The sequence below is a fragment of the Uranotaenia lowii genome, chromosome 2 (genome assembly GCF_029784155.1).
Source record: "Uranotaenia lowii strain MFRU-FL chromosome 2, ASM2978415v1, whole genome shotgun sequence".
NCBI classification, from domain to species: domain Eukaryota; kingdom Metazoa; phylum Arthropoda; class Insecta; order Diptera; family Culicidae; genus Uranotaenia; species Uranotaenia lowii.
In genome coordinates, this window is record NC_073692.1 from 374,143,461 (window position 1) to 374,160,114 (window position 16,654).

At 41.1% G+C, this 16,654-nt stretch overlaps 3 protein-coding genes across 3 annotated transcripts; 1 reads left to right on the forward strand and 2 right to left on the reverse strand.

Annotated features, from left to right (window-relative positions):
• Positions 1-7,790: 7,790 nt before the first annotated feature.
• On the reverse strand, positions 7,791-8,615 carry LOC129745624 (uncharacterized). The gene is made up of 3 exons (XM_055738820.1): positions 8,467-8,615; positions 8,135-8,401; positions 7,791-8,068 (listed from the first exon to the last, which is right to left on the reverse strand). Exons 1-3 carry the CDS (start codon positions 8,548-8,550, stop codon positions 7,865-7,867), a joined length of 555 nt encoding a protein of 184 aa, XP_055594795.1. The 5' UTR covers positions 8,551-8,615; the 3' UTR covers positions 7,791-7,864.
• Positions 8,616-12,400: 3,785 nt separating this feature from the next.
• LOC129745618 (transcriptional repressor CTCFL-like) lies at positions 12,401-14,285 on the forward strand. The gene is made up of 2 exons (XM_055738804.1): positions 12,401-13,351; positions 13,441-14,285. Exons 1-2 carry the CDS (start codon positions 12,548-12,550, stop codon positions 13,996-13,998), a joined length of 1,362 nt encoding a protein of 453 aa, XP_055594779.1. The 5' UTR covers positions 12,401-12,547; the 3' UTR covers positions 13,999-14,285.
• Positions 14,286-14,510: 225 nt separating this feature from the next.
• LOC129745621 (post-GPI attachment to proteins factor 2-like) lies at positions 14,511-16,120 on the reverse strand. Its single transcript, XM_055738811.1, has 3 exons — positions 15,485-16,120; positions 15,196-15,417; positions 14,511-15,126 (listed from the first exon to the last, which is right to left on the reverse strand). The coding sequence occupies exons 1-3, from the start codon at positions 15,915-15,917 to the stop codon at positions 14,990-14,992; spliced, it is 792 nt and encodes a 263-aa protein (XP_055594786.1). The 5' UTR covers positions 15,918-16,120; the 3' UTR covers positions 14,511-14,989.
• Positions 16,121-16,654: the final 534 nt, after the last annotated feature.

Consider the following 16,654-nt stretch of genomic DNA (forward strand, 5'->3'; position numbering starts at 1 on the left):
TATGGCCCGAACAAAACACAAATAAATGGACATTTTTGTTCCAAACTGAACACAACTACAAACCACTAGGGTTTCAGCATCATTTACACGTCGAAACAAATATTTTTTTTTCACGGTTTCCACGGTCAGCACGCATATTTAAACTCTATTTCAATACTTTTTCTTCAATCGTGCAACTTATCACTTTTAAATTGATTAAACGTAAGAAAGTTTCTTTAACTGGGAACTCATATTTTCTTGAACTTAAAATACTTGATGCACAAAAAAAAATTTTTTTTTTTCCACGACAAATTTTGAACCATCACATTATGCACGAAGGTCGGCGGCTGAAAAAACCCCTAGGGCTCGTCCGTTTAAATCCGACACTTCGTAGGAACTTGTTCCTTTTTTTGACATCACTATGCATGGTGTATAAACAGGACCAAGCTTTGCGTTAAAGTTGTTTCCAGCTGAAGATTGTTTGAATGCTCGTTTAAAAATTCGTTGTCCGACATAAAATGTCGGTGAGTATGGCTTGTGTCTCAGGTCGTATTTCTTTTTAGTGGATTCATGGCACTTCCTAAGGTTTTCTGTCACTATCTCATACACTTTTGTATTGACGCATTTAAACTTTTCCATGCGTTCTTCTTCAGATCTTTCATCATTTGGTTCCAATTCATGCTCTAATCCTCGCGTTACAATTTCACTGCCAAACAGGATCTTATGAGGCGTAAACTTTGTAGAAGCGTGAATAGTGTTGTTGAGCACATATTCTATCTCAGAGATTCGACTGTCCCACAGCCTTTGGTCCTGACGAACGTAAGATCTGATCATGGCGTTGATCGTTCGATTGACGCGTTCGACCGGATTTGCCTGGCTTCGATGACGGGAATTGGCCCAATGTTGCACCTCATATTTGTGTAGTAGGGCTTGAAACTCCTTCGATAAGAACGTTGACGCGTTGTCGGAAATCAAAATTTGCGGGACCGACAGCTTCCGAAACCACTGGTCCTCCAAAATGGTGCATAGACTACTAGACGAGATCTTCTTCACAGGAACAAGCAGGCTGTACTTAGAAAATACGTCGAGTACGACTAGCAAGTGAGCATTACCTTGCTTGCTCCTGGGCAGAGACTGTATGTAGTCTATGCACACAATTTGGAAAGGCCTGTTTGAAATCCGCTGCTTTCCCATTTCTGGGACGGTTGAATGGGTAACGTGTTTATTTTCTTTGCAAGACTCACACCGTGCAATCTGTTTTTTTAGGTCGCTTGCCATTCGCGGCCAATAATATCGCCGCTTCAACGATTCAATGCACTTTTCATATCCAATATGAAGTTTTTGTGCATGCTCCTGTTCCATCACAACAAGACGTTGGGATTTCGGAACACACTCTTTCCACTCGAAGGAGTAATCGAGTACGTCCGATTTAGAAGATACTAATTTATACAGTTTTTGATTTGTAATTCTGAAGTCGAGGTATTTTTCAGGATCATTTTGTACAGCTTCAAACAGATTTAGGTACCACCGATCATCTGATTGTGGCTCCAGAGACTCAATGGAGCGAGAAAGAGCATCCGGGACTATGTTGTCCTTTCCCTTACGATGCCTAACTTCCATATCATATTGCTGGAGTGTAATACTCCAGCGACTGAGACGGGAAGAGGATTTCCATTTAGCACGCATTATAAATGAGAGAGCTGAGGAATCGGTTATGAGCGTAAAACGGGTGCCTTCGATGTAGCACCGAAATTTTTCTATGCAGCGAAGGGCTGCAAGGCCTTGTTTTTCTGCGGCGTGGTAATTCAACTCAGCTCCCCGCAACTTTTCCGAATGGAAAGCTATTACCCTCTCCACCCCTGCTTGTACCTGCGTGAGCACACCAGCGATTGCAGTGTCGCTCGCATCTGTTTGGACGCAGAACGCTCTGTTGAAATCAGGGTTGGCCATCACAGGAGCCGTGATGAGCTTCTCCTTGATAGCCTGGAATGATCCTTCTGCTGCGTTATTCCACTGCACTCTCTTCGGCTTGTTTTTCAACAAGTCGGTGAGAGGTGCAGTGAGTTCGCTAAAGTTCGAGATGAATCTGCGGTAGTAGTTTGCCATACCGAGAAATCTACGCAAGGATCTGACCGAATTGGGTGCCTGATACCCCAGGATCGCTTGTATACGATCGGGGTTAGGCCGAAGTCCGTCTCTAGACAATATGTAGCCCAAGTACGGAAGCTCATAGCAGCAGAAGTTTGATTTTTGGAGATTGATGTAAAGGTTTGCGTCCCGCAATCGTCTGGCAAGCTCACGCAGTTTTTCTAGATGTTCCTCGAAAGAATTGCTAACTACAACTATGTCATCCAGATACACGAAAATAAAGGGTTCTAAGGCTCCGTGACCCAAAACACGGTCCATTACCTTACTTAATGTTGCAGGGCTGTTGACTAAGCCAAATGCAAGGCGCTGAAATTGGAATAAACCTTTTCCAGGTACTGAAAACGCCGTAAATTTTCGTGAATCCGGATGCATAGGCACTTGTAGGAATGCCTGTGACAAATCAATCGTCGACAGGTACTTAAATTTGCCCAGATGGCTTAAAATGCGATTTTGGTGGGGGAGAGGGTAAGCATCGCGTTTGGTACGTTCATTAAGTTTCCTGGCGTCCAGGCAAAGTCGGACTCCATCACTATCCCTTTTTTTAACCGGTACTATTGGCAAAGACCAATCTGAGTCGGAAGGTTCGATGATCCCCTCATCTAACATCTTGTCAACCGCCAAATGTATTTTCCGCTGAATTTCCGGACTCCACGGGTACGGATTTTTTCTGACAGGTTCAGCGTGTGCGAATTCTTCTTTCAGCTCAATCCGGTGTTCTAACAGACTAGTTTTGCCAAATTTACCTGGACCTGCTACTAAAAACATTTGCTTAACTTTCTCTAACTGACTTTTTTTTTCGTCACTAATTTCCTCTTCTTCTTCTTCTAGATCAATACCTACATCTTCGTCGACAGATTCTACAGATTCTTGGATGGTTGGTCGGATTCCGAACTTGCGCCAAAAGTCGTAACCGAGAATGCAACGCCTATTGAGATCAGGAGCTACGAGCACAGGCATCAACCTGGTGATTCCATTGAATGTGATCGGCAACTCGACGGACCCTAATACTTCTAAATGTTGACCTCCGGCCGTGGATAGATTGATGTTGGTAGGTATCAGTTTCAATTTTAAACACTTTATTAATTTTCTAGCTCCTATTCCTATCACTGTCCTAGCTGCTCCACTATCAAGCAGTCCTACGACTGAAATTCCCATCAACTCGACTTTTGCAAACGGACGAGAGTCATTGTTGAGAGTAACGAGCATCGTTGCAATCTCGATATCCTCATTGATGTCACCGTCCATGCGAGCATAGCCAAGTTGATGAAGAATCTCTGTCGTAGAATCTGTCTGTAGTGTTTGAGGTCTGGTGGAGTTTTCTCTAGACTTGCCCTGCCTCATTGGGCAGTCCCTTTCACGTTTTTTGAGAAACAGTACGGGCACTCTGTTGCCGGAAATCCTGGGAAACCACACGACATACAAAAACAGTTCCTGTCCCTCCTACACTCGGTAAACCCGTGCCCTACTTCGCGACAGTTGAAGCAAACCCCATGTCGCGGCGGAATGTAAGCTTTAACTATACGTTGCAGAGCGCTGGTTCCACTGGGACCAGGAATGGGTTCTGTTGGAGCCGACATATGACTTGTTTTCCAGCTCTTTCCGTTTCCTGAATCGTCCTTCTTTCTTTCACCTCTATCCAATGGCTTGCCAGAAGTTTTCTGAAAGTTTTTGTTTCCTTCTGATCGTGGCTGTTGATATCGGTCACGGTTTTGATTAGTAGATTGCCACTTTTTTTCCCGTTGTGCTTCAGAAAATCGCGACTGGTTGATTTCCTCCACAGGCGCTGATCTACCTAAAATTCTGTTTTCCCTTCTACTGTATAACTGCCAATTTATAGCATCAAACCGTTTACCAAATTCTTTCATTTTAGGAATTGAAGTAACATTGGCTGCAAGCATGGCTATGCGACAATCTTCCCGCGTGTTCCGGAATAACAGGTCAAATTTGCGCTGTTCTTCCCAAGGACGGGATAAGTTTCGGAAGATTTTGGCCATGTCAAGATAAAAATCTTGAAATTTTTCTCTCGGCCCTTGGCGCCGATTCGCAGCTTGGCGTTCGTAGGCATAATCCATGTCCACAGGTAAGAATTCTAGTTTAAGTTCTTCCACTAACTGTGCCCATGTATTGATAGATCCACTAACTTCCATATACCAAGACCTAGCCTTCTCTGTGAACAAATGGTGAGCATACTGAATAAGTTCTGCTTGTGAAAAGCCCTCCGAACGAGCAATGAACTCGACCTCCTTTACGAATTCATTAAGTTTTCGGCCATTATCCATGCCATCGTATTTGATCATCCATTTGTGCACTGGGAGACGGTTAGATTTTGGCATATTTTCTCTAGGATGCTGAGTTACGGATTCCACCTTCTCCTCCAGCTCCTTCGCTTTCAGACTTCCCATAGAACTGTTCCGTTCCTTTAGCCAGGCCAAAAAATCCTTGGGCTTTTCATTTCCTTTGTCTTCTTTACGCTGATCCTTTCCATCCTTGAGAGTGCTGTTAGTGACCTTGTTGGCACTTTTCTTTGCTTTTTTAGTGGCCAGCTTAGATTCCAAAGCTTGAACTCTTTGTAGTAGTCCTTGCATAAGGGTCATCATCTGTTTACATTCAGCTGCTACCTGTTCATCGCTGTCGCTATCCTCATCATCCTGATCGGTGCTATGTTCTGGTTCATTCCCATTATCATTCACTTCCGGTTCCAGTGGGTTATTCAAAAGAACCATATCTTCTACATGCTGCTCCTCAGGTTCAGGCTCAGCACGAACCCTATTAATGCTCCCATTGATTAAATCCAATTCTGCGTTCCGCACTTCTGGATGGGGTGAAGCCAGCGAAAAGAACACATTGATAAGTTTAAGGCATTCGCCTGCTATCAAGGCCAGGGACTCCAAATCATTTTCTTCAGTAGTGAGATTTTTCAATCTCTCCATTCGGAAAAGGATGTGAAGAATCCTGGTCTTGAAGCTCTGCTCAGGTGCTCTTTTTGCTCGCCCTCCCTCCAAGAAGCTGGAAATTGAGTTTAATTTTTCCGCACACACTTGTAATTCAACTTCCACTGATTCACTAATGAATGCGTGATCAACTCTTAACTGATTTTTTTCTTTTTTTAGATCCATTCGTAACAATCGTTCGCACTGGTTACGCGTCAGACTCGCATCGACAGGAATCTTTCTAATATGCAGCTCGTATTCAAGCTCGTCTTCCGTCAGGTGAGCCGGATTCAACGAATGATATTGGGAAAGCAGGTGTGACATTTCCATTTTGCTTAAGATGGTACAACGTTGCAGGTGAAATATTTAAATAGATTTTAAAAGAACGACTAACCAAAGTATTAACACGATGATTAGATTAGAATAAATTAGTTAAATTAAAATTTACATTAACACACATTAAAATAATAATTACAAATAAATGCGTATTAATAAAATGTTGCGATAAGCATAAGGACTGGACCGAATACAATTATTACACTGGACTACCAGGTCGGCTCAAAATCTTAGTATGATAAATTAACGATTTTGAAATTGAGTCCAAATATTAAGCAAACTGAAATAAATAAATTTACGTTACTATATTAACAAAACTAAACTACTAACAAATTAAAATCGGAGCCTAAATCAAGAAGAAACAACAGTATGCTTGATTAAAAAACAATTTTGAATATGGGCCAAAATGAGAAATTTAGAGCTAAGATACTAGAAAAATTAAAAGGTTTTTGGTTTTGGTTTTGATTTTTATTTCCTCCCTCCACCGAAGAAGAAAATTTTCCGGATTATCGTGAAAATTTGTACTTTCCGACTTTAATTAATTATTAGGTTTTTCAAGTTGTTGGTTGCTTCATCAATTTTCGTTAGACGTCCAGAACCCCTAGAAATTGGACGAATATCCCAAAGAATAGTTGTATAATCACAAAACGTAGTGTGTTAAGACAAATTTCTTCAAGCTTCTGGGCGTTTTCCCAGAGACTCACGCAAGACGGGCTTTTGTAAGAAGTGTCTACCGAGCAACTTAAATCGTTGTGAGCAATTTTAGTTGGGCGCCAAGTGTAACAAACGGCTCGCTAGCTGACAACTAGGCAGAAACCCCCCGAACAACACCTCAGGGTCGGCTAAAGCTAACGCGAACAATGCCCAAGAAAACACTTTAACTTCACCCGTCGTAATTTCCCACTTTATTGCACTACGAACACACTGGTAAGTTTTGTGTCCCACTACCCACAATTTGCGGTTCTCAACCTTATCGTAACTCCTACCTTAAAACGGTGCCGTGGTACGGGGAGGTAAGGCTGCGGAATATCCACTCTCCCTCTCGTCTTCGGAACGATATCTCGGTGTGGACGAACTAGCTGCTGGCTACCACGATATAACGGTCCTCAGGTGGCGGCTTGACGAGCAGAATTTCCAGCGTCGCCTCAGTGCCGTAGGTAGACCGCGTGGGATGGGTGCCTAGTGGATCCGCTGGATCCGGCCTCGGAGCTGGGTCCACAGTTGACCTTGGGATTTATGCGTTCCAGATGTAGGCCTAACGGGTTGGTAAGCTTCATAAAGTTTGAAGCATAAACTTCGGGGTCCTGGGAACATGATGGGGAATTTAATGGTGTTAATTAGGGTGACTGTCTACGCTGGCTACGGGTTCGGTTTTTGTGGTTACCTGGATGTCTCGGTTTTGACAGACTCACGGACACGGACTCACGGAGTCTAAACTACGGTTCTGGACTTTGCTTCCAGACCATTTATTTTTAGTGTCTTCACCAAAAGTCGATGTGTTGGCTTTAGCAATGGCGAACCAGAATGAGCTGTCTCAATGCGGATATTGACCTCTCAGCCGCATATGGTAGCCCATGACGTCATCCCTATTTCGCCCCATCATGTTCCACAATACGCCATCTTGCAGGCCCTGATGGTAGCAGCCATCTGTTGGTGAAGTTCCGAACTTCTCTCGTCGTTAGGGTGTGGGTTGGCGTAGTGCTTGAGGTACACCATCTTTGAGGTCCTACTGGTAGCGGCCCTCTGTTGGTGAAGTTCCGAACTTCTCTGGTAGATGGTTGAGTTGGGTGTGGGTTGTCATAGTGGTTGAAGCAGGAGGATCACTAAAGGCAAACCAAAGCACTTTCTTGGAGCTCTAAATTACTACACGCACAAGATTTCGACAGAATTGACAGATCCCTTACCGTTGGTACACCATCACTTCCCGAATAGCAAAGACCATCCCGCATAAATAAGGATTGTATCCAAACGATTTCTTAAATAGTCAAACGACTATTTAATGAAGCGTAAAAAAACCTTTAGCAAACGGTTATTCAAACTGTGAAATACTTTAGTTGAACCGTGAAATCCGAATTCACAGTATTTTTAATATGTCGTTAGGTTATGTAATTGTTAAAAACGGTTAAAACACTTATACGGAGGAACTGTTTCACAAACAGTTGAGATAACGTACAAAATTCACTTGTAGAAAAGTTTTTAGTGCATCAAACAGTTACTGCTAAAGTTTTCCTTAAAGTTATCTTGTACCTTAACATTTACAATAATAGTTATGACAAGATTTGACAAAACGTTCTTCCAACGTTACAAAAACGGTATTCAGAACCGTGCGTGATTAGATCACGTACACATACACAAATGTGAGTGGAGTTATCGGATTCGAATAAATAAAATACAACATTTTCTTTTCACTATTTTCTATTATTTTAATTAACTTTTTCCGGTCAGCTTTTATCATCGCCTGCGTATTTCATTTAATTCATGTAGTGGGAGGTCCTCACGGCTGGGGAACTAGAATCGGGCGCTTGCTGTAGGTTGCAGCTAGCTAGAAGCAGTTCCGGCGGCTTTTCTGCCCGGTTCGAACGGCAGCCGAATAATTTTGGGTGATGGTTGCGGTCCCTATCCATGAGCTCCAGGGCCCTAAGAAATCGGCTATTGGAGGCCATAAATACGGGTTTCTGCAAAGAAAAATTAAACAGATTAATAATGGTAGATTGTTTTTGGTGTTTTTAAATGTAACTTACGCTTTTTACCCTTTTCCGCTTTTTTCCCTTCAATTCGTTCCGGGTGGAAGAAATGCGATGGTGGTAAAGATCCGATTGAGGTTCCATTGAAAGGATCCTTTTACCCAGGTGGAGTATCCTGGAGAAGTTGTGAAACGCCAACGGGGCTGGTCGCAGGAATCTTAAACACTGCCAACGGGGCTGGCCGTCCGGACGCATTTGGTTACTGGAATGCATTTTTCCCCCAGCGGGGCAATTTTTTTTAGTCGCCATTTCCTGGGTGTGTATCTGAAAATGAAATACGGGAAATACGGTGAAAAAAACGGAAAGTAAAGAAAATTGATAAAATTTACCTGATTTGTTTGCAATTTATGTTTCGCGGCTAACTTTTTGGGGATAAATTCACGAAAACGCGCGAAACCGGACGGCTGGAACATATCGCGATTTCGAATTTCCGAAGCACTTTTCGTCTGTGGGCAGTGGTGCCAAGTATATCGATTTTTTTTCAGAACAAAAGTTTTTCAAATGTGATTGCTAAATTCTTTGACAGTAATATGTGAAAATATTTAATAAAAATTTCAGATATTGAAAGGTGTGGGAGACGGGATGGGGGGTGGGGGGGGGGGGGGGTTGTATTTTATGAGGTAAACATATACTTAAAACGAAACTATGTTTTTTTAAACTTAAGTTTGTAGGTGTTTGACAGAACCGTGACATCAATATAATTTATTAATGAATGTGACACAACTAAACTTAAGATTAATGATGTGATACAACTCCAAGGCGTTTATTCAACTGAGCAAAACAAACGTAAATTAATTTTGCAGGCTCTCTTGCTTGAAATTTGGATTCATTGGACCGTCTTGAACCTGGCTGCATGGTATTAATATTCTTAATTAAATGAAAAAGTTTTAAATATATGAATATTTTCATAAATGTGTGCTGATTTTTTTTTTGCAAAACCATCTGGCAGCTCTGATCAGCGTTTCGGTCAATTTTTGACGAGAGTTTGACATAAGTCATGGATGCTAGGTGTAACGGTTTGCGATCATTTTGACATTAAAGAAAACTTGAAGTTAACCGTTCATACCATTTATGAACCGTTCTGAATACCATCACTTTTCCACATGAACGTTCATATTTCGTTCTTATCGATATCGAACTAAAGTTTAATGTAAAAGCTACGTCTACAGAGACAATCACTATTCCTGGAGCCGTAGATGAATCGTATAGACTGTTTGAGATACAGTTTTTTAGTATGCGGGATGGTTTTAAGATAACTTAACAATGATTTTCAATTTAACAATCAATTTCATCGTAGTTTCTAAATATCTTTTAACCGCATTTTATTATGAAATCACCATAATTTTCACCGTCACCGTGAAGTATATCTTAAATTCAAAATATTTCATAGTGACAGGAGTACGGTTCCACAATAACTTTCTTGTGATTATTATTGTTACACACACTAAGATTGCATTTATTCCGCTCGGGATAACGATTTTTCGAATCACAGGGAATAGCTCAATTATCACGAAATTCAAACCAATTCTCATCCGTATCTCGTGATACTTCATTTCTCCTGAAATTTAGGATGATACTTCTTCGAGTGCACAGGAACTTGAACTATCCCCGTAAGTTCAAGACAGTGTCCTCCAGAATCACGGGAGACACATTTCTTGTAATTTTTTTTCTCTTGCTCCCATGTTTAAAAAAGGATTTTTTCTCTCTTTTTCACCAGTGCAAAAAAAAGTTATAACCGTTAACCATTTCTGCTTGTCGTTTTTTGCGGTTACCTACTGTCGTTTTATTTGTTAATTTTTTGGTGGCCGGTACTCGCGCAGATTTTAATTGATTGATGGTTATAGAATAGTGTTAATTGAAATTTAAGTTGAGGCTGCGAAGAACGCATTGCATTGAAGAACAGCACGGCTGTGTGGACAAACTCTACCATTGGTCAGGATTCTTTCCCCCGTTTTGGAAGCTTTGGTTGGCCAATCGACTCAGCTAGCTGACATGGACCCGGGGCGCAAGGCTTTAAATTCCATAGTTCACCCGGCGCGTAGGTAAGTTTGATTGCCATCCAGCGTTTTGGTTACGAAAGTAGTGAAAATCTTTTTTTTGTTTGTTTACAGAGGACTGTCTCGTCTGTGGTGTTTTGAAAGTGAAAAGCGTTGAGATGTGCAAAACTAGTGAAATAAGGTGAAATATAATAAAATGCTTGAAATATATTCTTCTTGTTGTATTTTTTTTTTCTGAACAGTGCATTGAAAGCAAATAAAAAAATAAAAGAATTTAGAACTAAGGGAGAGGGTAGCAGAATTCACGACAAACGGGTGAAAACCGTTTCGAGCTCACAGGAGATACTCGTTTCGAACCTACAGGACGATTCTTTTCCTGAGCTGTTTTGCTGTCCTGAAATCGTCCTGTAATTTCAGCTGTTGAAAATACAGGACGAAATCGATCCGACCACAGGAGAAAAGATTAAGTGTGCAGTGTACTTCATGGTGAAATGCAAATCCAAACGTGATTTAACTTTTGCTATTTCTACACGTTCACAATTAACCGTGTAGAAGCCATTGTTTACGCGCGCATTTTTTGCGACCGATCTCGTGAGCTGGTTATTTTTTTTATCGGAACTACTTAATCCGGGCAAATTTGGAACTTTTCCGTGGATCGGAACATGATGGGCCCATCTGCGGTGGTGATGGTAAGTACTTTTATTGCATATATTGCATTAATGAAAAGACTGATAAAATTCTTTTCTTTTTAGAAGCTGACGTTATTCCGCAGTTCCAAATTCCGACGAGGGCAGCTGACTAAGGAATTAAACTGGTGGATGCCGGGAGTCGCTATGGAATGGAAGTGCGATTGCGAGTCTCTGAATTGCCGTGATTTAGTGTGTGAATAAGTGTTATGAATAAGTGTTGAATAAAAATTTGAAACAAATTATTCGTTTTTTATTCAATTAATCTACGGAATGACAAATAAAAAAACAGGAAAAAAAAATCTCAACATGAGCAAAGATTTTTATTTCAGTGGGCAAACCATGAAAATCATCGGATTTCTATGGTTTTATTGTGAAAAACTGGAAGCTGAAAGAACCATGAACTTCATATTTTCCAGCTTTACAATGTATGGAAAATCGCCATTTTTTTCATGGTCACGCTGCATAACAATACCCCTTTTTCATGGTTATTTTCGTCAAAAGTATGAAATGTATGGTCGAAAAATATGAATTTCAATGTGAATTCACGGTATCGAGGACGATAATATTAATGGTCTGTGAATATGGAATTCATGGTTTTTTCACGGTGCAATCCTATTCGGGTTGAATTCCAAGTGAATGTCGGGTCGGTTGTGTTTATTTTCAGAGTTCAAAATGGCAAATTTTAAAGAGCAGCGTTTAAAGCTTATGCTGGATTTGGATTTTCCCAATTCTTTACTAGGCGATTTTGGCGGTAGTTTGTGTTAAAGGTGATGTGAGGATAAGTTATTTAAAGGTGTTATCATGTTTCAGCTTGTGGGTTGAACTGGACAGATTTTCTGGTTTGCAGCAGGGAAGATTTAGAAGTCGCACTATCCGCAGTAATCGATCTGCCTTGGGATTACGATGGAATTTTCCAATCAATAAATTTATGGTGAAAGCGTAATGTAAGTATTTGAAATCGAAGTGGTGTTCTATAAATGTTCTTTTTTGTTTAAAAAACGCGTGAGATAATTAACTAGAAACTTACTTGGAAACTCAGATAAATTTCACTCGAATTTCCTAGTTTAATTCACTTGACCGGTCACTTAAGTGCATTCACTTGACCCATCCCATCACTTAAAATTCAAATGAAATTACGTATGGCGAGAATTCACTACAGATGTCACTTATTTTTTAAGTGAAAATTATTTAGGGTGCATCACCAAACACAAGGTGTGTATATATTCAGGAGGTGTTACCGAATGTCGAATTCCCGATTCAGCCATTTTGGCTATGTAGGCTATGCAACTATGCGGAACTCATGAAGTTTGTTTACCAACAAACCACCGAAAAGCTGAGCAAAAAATAAACAAACTCATTTAGAGCCCCGCTCACTCCTCGCCTACTTACTGTGAAAGTCGGAGAACCTATAGTGTATCAAAAAACCTTGGCCAAACATATAAATATTGAGTTCTAATTTCTAGCAGTGTAAAAGGTGTTGGCTGCCGGGATTTTCTAAACCAGATTGAACCTGTCTACCAACATTACAGCTCACTGAAATTTAGTTTTAAAAAACTGGCAACACTGCAACTTCGAAACGAAAAAGTTTGTTGTTTTGCCATCAGGCGGTATAAATGGTTTTGTGATTGCTATGGAAAAATGTTTAAAATTCTCTTCTAATTCGGTGTAATTGGTTAAAATATTTTAGATTTTAATACGAAAACGACGAGCAGTGAGGGCGTAAAATGGAACAAGTTATTCTGATCGACGACGAAGAGCTAGTGGATCAGATGGTCCTACATCAACAGCACCAACAGAGCCATACCATAATGCATCAAATCCCGCAAGGGCAACAAATAGTGTACCAACTTGCTGCAAGCCCTGGTCCTAGCCGACAAAGCCCTAGCGTAGCGACTGCAACAGTACGTCATACGCCTTACCAAGCGCCGCATGCAAGGGGACAAAAACAACGGATGGCCACCGCTATTGGAAAGCTTCCTCCCACTCAGCAAGCGGAACCACCACTCCATTTCCAGTACACAGTTCCTGCCACCTGTACCGTATCGAATCCTGACAACCCAGCGGACATCAACTTCGGCTCGATTTATGTGGATGGTCAGGACGTGTACTACATTCAGGAGATAGAAGACAGTGCTGTGCCCGAAGAAGCCAAACAGGAACCGCAGCTGGTCGAGTTTCAAGATGCGGTACAATTCGCCGAGGAACTGCAACCAGTTTCGTTGGAACACGCACCGCAAATTATATATTCGAACGCTGACAGCACCGCTCATCAAGAAATCGTTCCTGAAATGGAAACACCTATAATCCCGGATATGGAAGCACCTATAATTGCTGCTGTAGGCGATGAGCAGCAACCGAATGATTTGCTAGGGGATGATGATTATTTTACCGTGGAACCGATGGAGCTGTCAGAGGTTTGGAACGATCTGATAACGGCCAACCAAGAGATTCTTATTCTTCTGGAACTGCAGGATCTGAAGGCACACATGGTAGACGCGAGGAAAATCGAGGACCAGCTAAAGAACATTGTAAGCTTGGGTTCGGTCATCACCGATTACCTATTTTGGGCATAGAAAGAAAAAAACAACATCATTCAAACGAGATCTCTTTCTTCCAGGTGTGTGAATATTGCCCGAGAGTCCTGCCGGACAATCGATCCTGGAACCGGCATATCGAGAAAGTGCATTTTCAAACGACCAGCTTCAATTGCGACAGTTGCTCGGGTAAATTTAAGTATTACGCCCGTTTCCGGGACCACCTTAACGGACATTCGGGCAAACGGCCGTACAAGTGCGACGAATGTGACCATCAGTACGCATTCCGGATTGGCTATCTGGTGCACAAAATTCTGGATCACATGAAGCTGAACGGCATCTACGTTTGTCCCCAGTGTCGGTTGGATTGCAAAGATGCGCTCAATTACAAGCTGCACCTGGCCGAGCACATCGATTTCGTCCCGGGGACTGTTCCCAAAGTTAAAAGCAAGGGTCCGGAAAAGGTCGAGACCAATGGAATAAGTGTCGTTTCTGGCACTGCCGCCGCAGGACCGGCAGCGGACGAACGAACACAGTTTTTGACTGCTTTTCAGAAATTTTCCAAAGAGCGTGGTACAAGACCGCCATCTTTCATGCCTGGTAATAAAAAGAAATGGACAAGAGCAGAAAAACCCTACTAGGTTAATCGAATTACCTTTTTATTACTTATTTTGTTAAAAAAAAAACCTCAACCTATCATAACGACAGCAGTGTCATCACTACTGCTTGGCAAGTAAAATTTTGGAAAGCTTTTATTTCGTTTTATTGATATCATGGATCAATTTGTGAAAGCTCTGAAAACAATAGTTTGATTTAATTTTCTTTGATTGTATCAATGTAAATATATCTTGAAGAATCTTAATGATTTAGATTTTTTTGATGACATACTTTTGGAAAAATCTGTAAATGTCATGTTCACCAAAGTTGTCTTCAGCCCTCTACTGCATGGATTATAAAATCGTTTCGTAGTCGAGTGAAGTGACAGACGTTCATTCTCAAAGTTCATCCGAAGCTCCTCACCTGGGTTTAACCCACTTTTTGACGATAATGTACTTAATTTAAAATTTCCCCCTACATTTTGATACCTACCTGAACTCTTTGGATTTAAAATAAAACGAACTTCATCTAGAAACGTTTCAGTTGAATTAACACGTTTTCATTTAAGAAACTTTTATTGAACTCAATAAGTTTTTATTTAAGAAATTTTCAACAAGTTTCTCAAAGTATAGTAAACTAGCGCCAAAGCATAGGTATATGTAGGTCTATAGGTACAACTTAGTCTATTTGTACAAACACAACAACCAGTAAAAACTGCTATGGTATAGAATCATTCCGATGGAAAACAGAAGAATGTAAGTTCTCCAACAGTGATTGGCCAAATTTTATGTACCAAGCCGCGCTGATTATCGTCGTTCATATTACTGAATAATGCTGTCGTTGTAAGCAGATGTTTCGACTTATCCATTTTCGATTCCCGAACACTGGCTTCCAGTGTGATTTCCGATTTACAAGTGGTAGTTTTGTGGGAATCCAGATTTGTTTTAGAATCTATTGTGTTTTGGTTATTATCTATCCCTGCGTTCCGCCTTTCTTAAAGTATATGGGATGATGGTCCTAGCTGTCGTCCTAATTCTACACAGCCGAAAAGTGGATCCCGCTTCGCCAGTCAAAGTATAGATACGCGCTAATGAAGTCCCAATAGGCCGTCATGTGGAAGCCTATATTACTGTACACGAACACGTACTCGCTCAAGGCGAACAGTGAGTAAACTAGAAGATTAAAATTCGATACAGTTAAATTTTTTCATCATTTTTTTCAAAATTTAGAAGGAAACTTACTTCCCGGTTCGCAGTGCGAGTTGTGTCTTACGAAGAAATACACCGCCAACAGAATGGACAGCAAATTAGCGATGAACAGTCGCTTCTTGAACATTATCGATTTGCGTTCAGAAGGCGTCAGCATTGTGTCCTTTTCGCGCGTCATCCTATTGATCGTTATCAACAGCATCATGTAGATCATGGACGCAATGACGAAGGTGCTGAAGCAGAACTTGTGAATTTCTGTAGAAAAAAAAAACAAATCCGTTTAGATAATTTTTCTCTTGTTTTGAATGAATTCCCTACTGACCATAATCGGCCACCGAGGTCCACAGCGTGAGCCCAACCAGTGAACTCAGTTCGACAATGTTGAGAATACAAGCCAGATAGGCCAGCTCTTTCCGGCGTTTGCCCAGCAAGCCCACGTGGAAGTTTTTGTACAGAAAGGCAATCGCATAGCGGGGTGGAGCATGTATTAGGACGCAAAACTGCCACACGAAACGCTGTGGCTGGTAGTTCCCAATGGCAGCCGACAGCGATGGCAGGAAGTTGTACACCAGACAGTGGGTCGAGTTGGCTTGGTCAAAATTATAGAGCAAGGACCACACTACGCAGAACAGAAAACCAACCACCGGAAACATTACCGTGGAGACGGCCAGCTTCCCGAATCGTATTCGGAACTGGCTACGTCCGCCCGTTGGGTCGGCTGGATCACCGCCTAAGCGTTCGTACTGGGGAAGCATTTCTCTGGATGGTCAGATATCCGTAGCAGTACTTCCGGTTGCAACGCGTACTATGACTATCTTTTCCTGCTATAGTTCAACTCATAAACAAGCGGACGAAAGCAGCAGAATCTTCATTTTCTCGCAGAATCCGTACACGAACCCGGGATCAGTCTTTTGTCGAAGAAAACGTAAACAAATAAATCTCGTGCGTGCGATGAGGCGCGCCGCGGTGAGTCGGAGTGGGTGGTGTTTCGCGCAAAGAGGGTGACATTTTGAAAGCTACACTGAGGAAAAAAATCAATTATCGGCAAAAAGCATAAGCGTTTTACCGGGATTATTTTAAGTTTGTGATTTAAAATGTTAACATTTACATTCTTTTTTGATAAATCTATTTCAATTTCCTTAGCCTGAACTAAAAGTTAATTGTAACTGACAGGCTGCGTTGTAGTTAATAAATTAAAAATTTTTGATATTTTCTTTCAAGTTGCAAATAAAATAAAATTTATTTACAATGGATTATCGCCTCTTAAAAATCTCATACTTTAAATCTGAATCCTCAATCTGAATCTTAAGTGTGAATCTTGAACATAAATTTGTTAATATTCAGATTCAGGATTCAGATTTAAAGTTTGAGATTTTTAAGAGGCGAATGAATTGTAAATTTAATGCCTCTATAAAATCAATAAAACAAACCACATTGAGATTCGGATTCAAGATTAAAATTTAAGATATATCTGTATATACAGGTTCAATAC

Bases quoted from the DNA above. Each gene is read 5' to 3' on its own strand.
- LOC129745618 (XM_055738804.1), top strand. From the start codon at position 12,548: ATGGAACAAGTTATTCTGATCGACGACGAAGAGCTAGTGGATCAGATG. The intron at 13,352-13,440 runs GTAAGCTTGGGT...TCTTTCTTCCAG, and splicing joins AGGACCAGCTAAAGAACATT to GTGTGTGAATATTGCCCGAG.
- LOC129745624 (XM_055738820.1), bottom strand. From the start codon at position 8,550: ATGTTCCAGCCGTCCGGTTTCGCGCGTTTTCGTGAATTTATCCCCAAA. The intron at 8,402-8,466 runs GTAAATTTTATC...TTTCATTTTCAG, and splicing joins ATAAATTGCAAACAAATCAG to ATACACACCCAGGAAATGGC. The intron at 8,069-8,134 runs GTAAGTTACATT...TTTTCTTTGCAG, and splicing joins AGCGGAAAAGGGTAAAAAGC to AAACCCGTATTTATGGCCTC.
- LOC129745621 (XM_055738811.1), bottom strand. From the start codon at position 15,917: ATGCTTCCCCAGTACGAACGCTTAGGCGGTGATCCAGCCGACCCAACG. The intron at 15,418-15,484 runs GTCAGTAGGGAA...TTTTTTCTACAG, and splicing joins GACCTCGGTGGCCGATTATG to AAATTCACAAGTTCTGCTTC. The intron at 15,127-15,195 runs GTAAGTTTCCTT...TTAATCTTCTAG, and splicing joins CTCGCACTGCGAACCGGGAA to TTTACTCACTGTTCGCCTTG.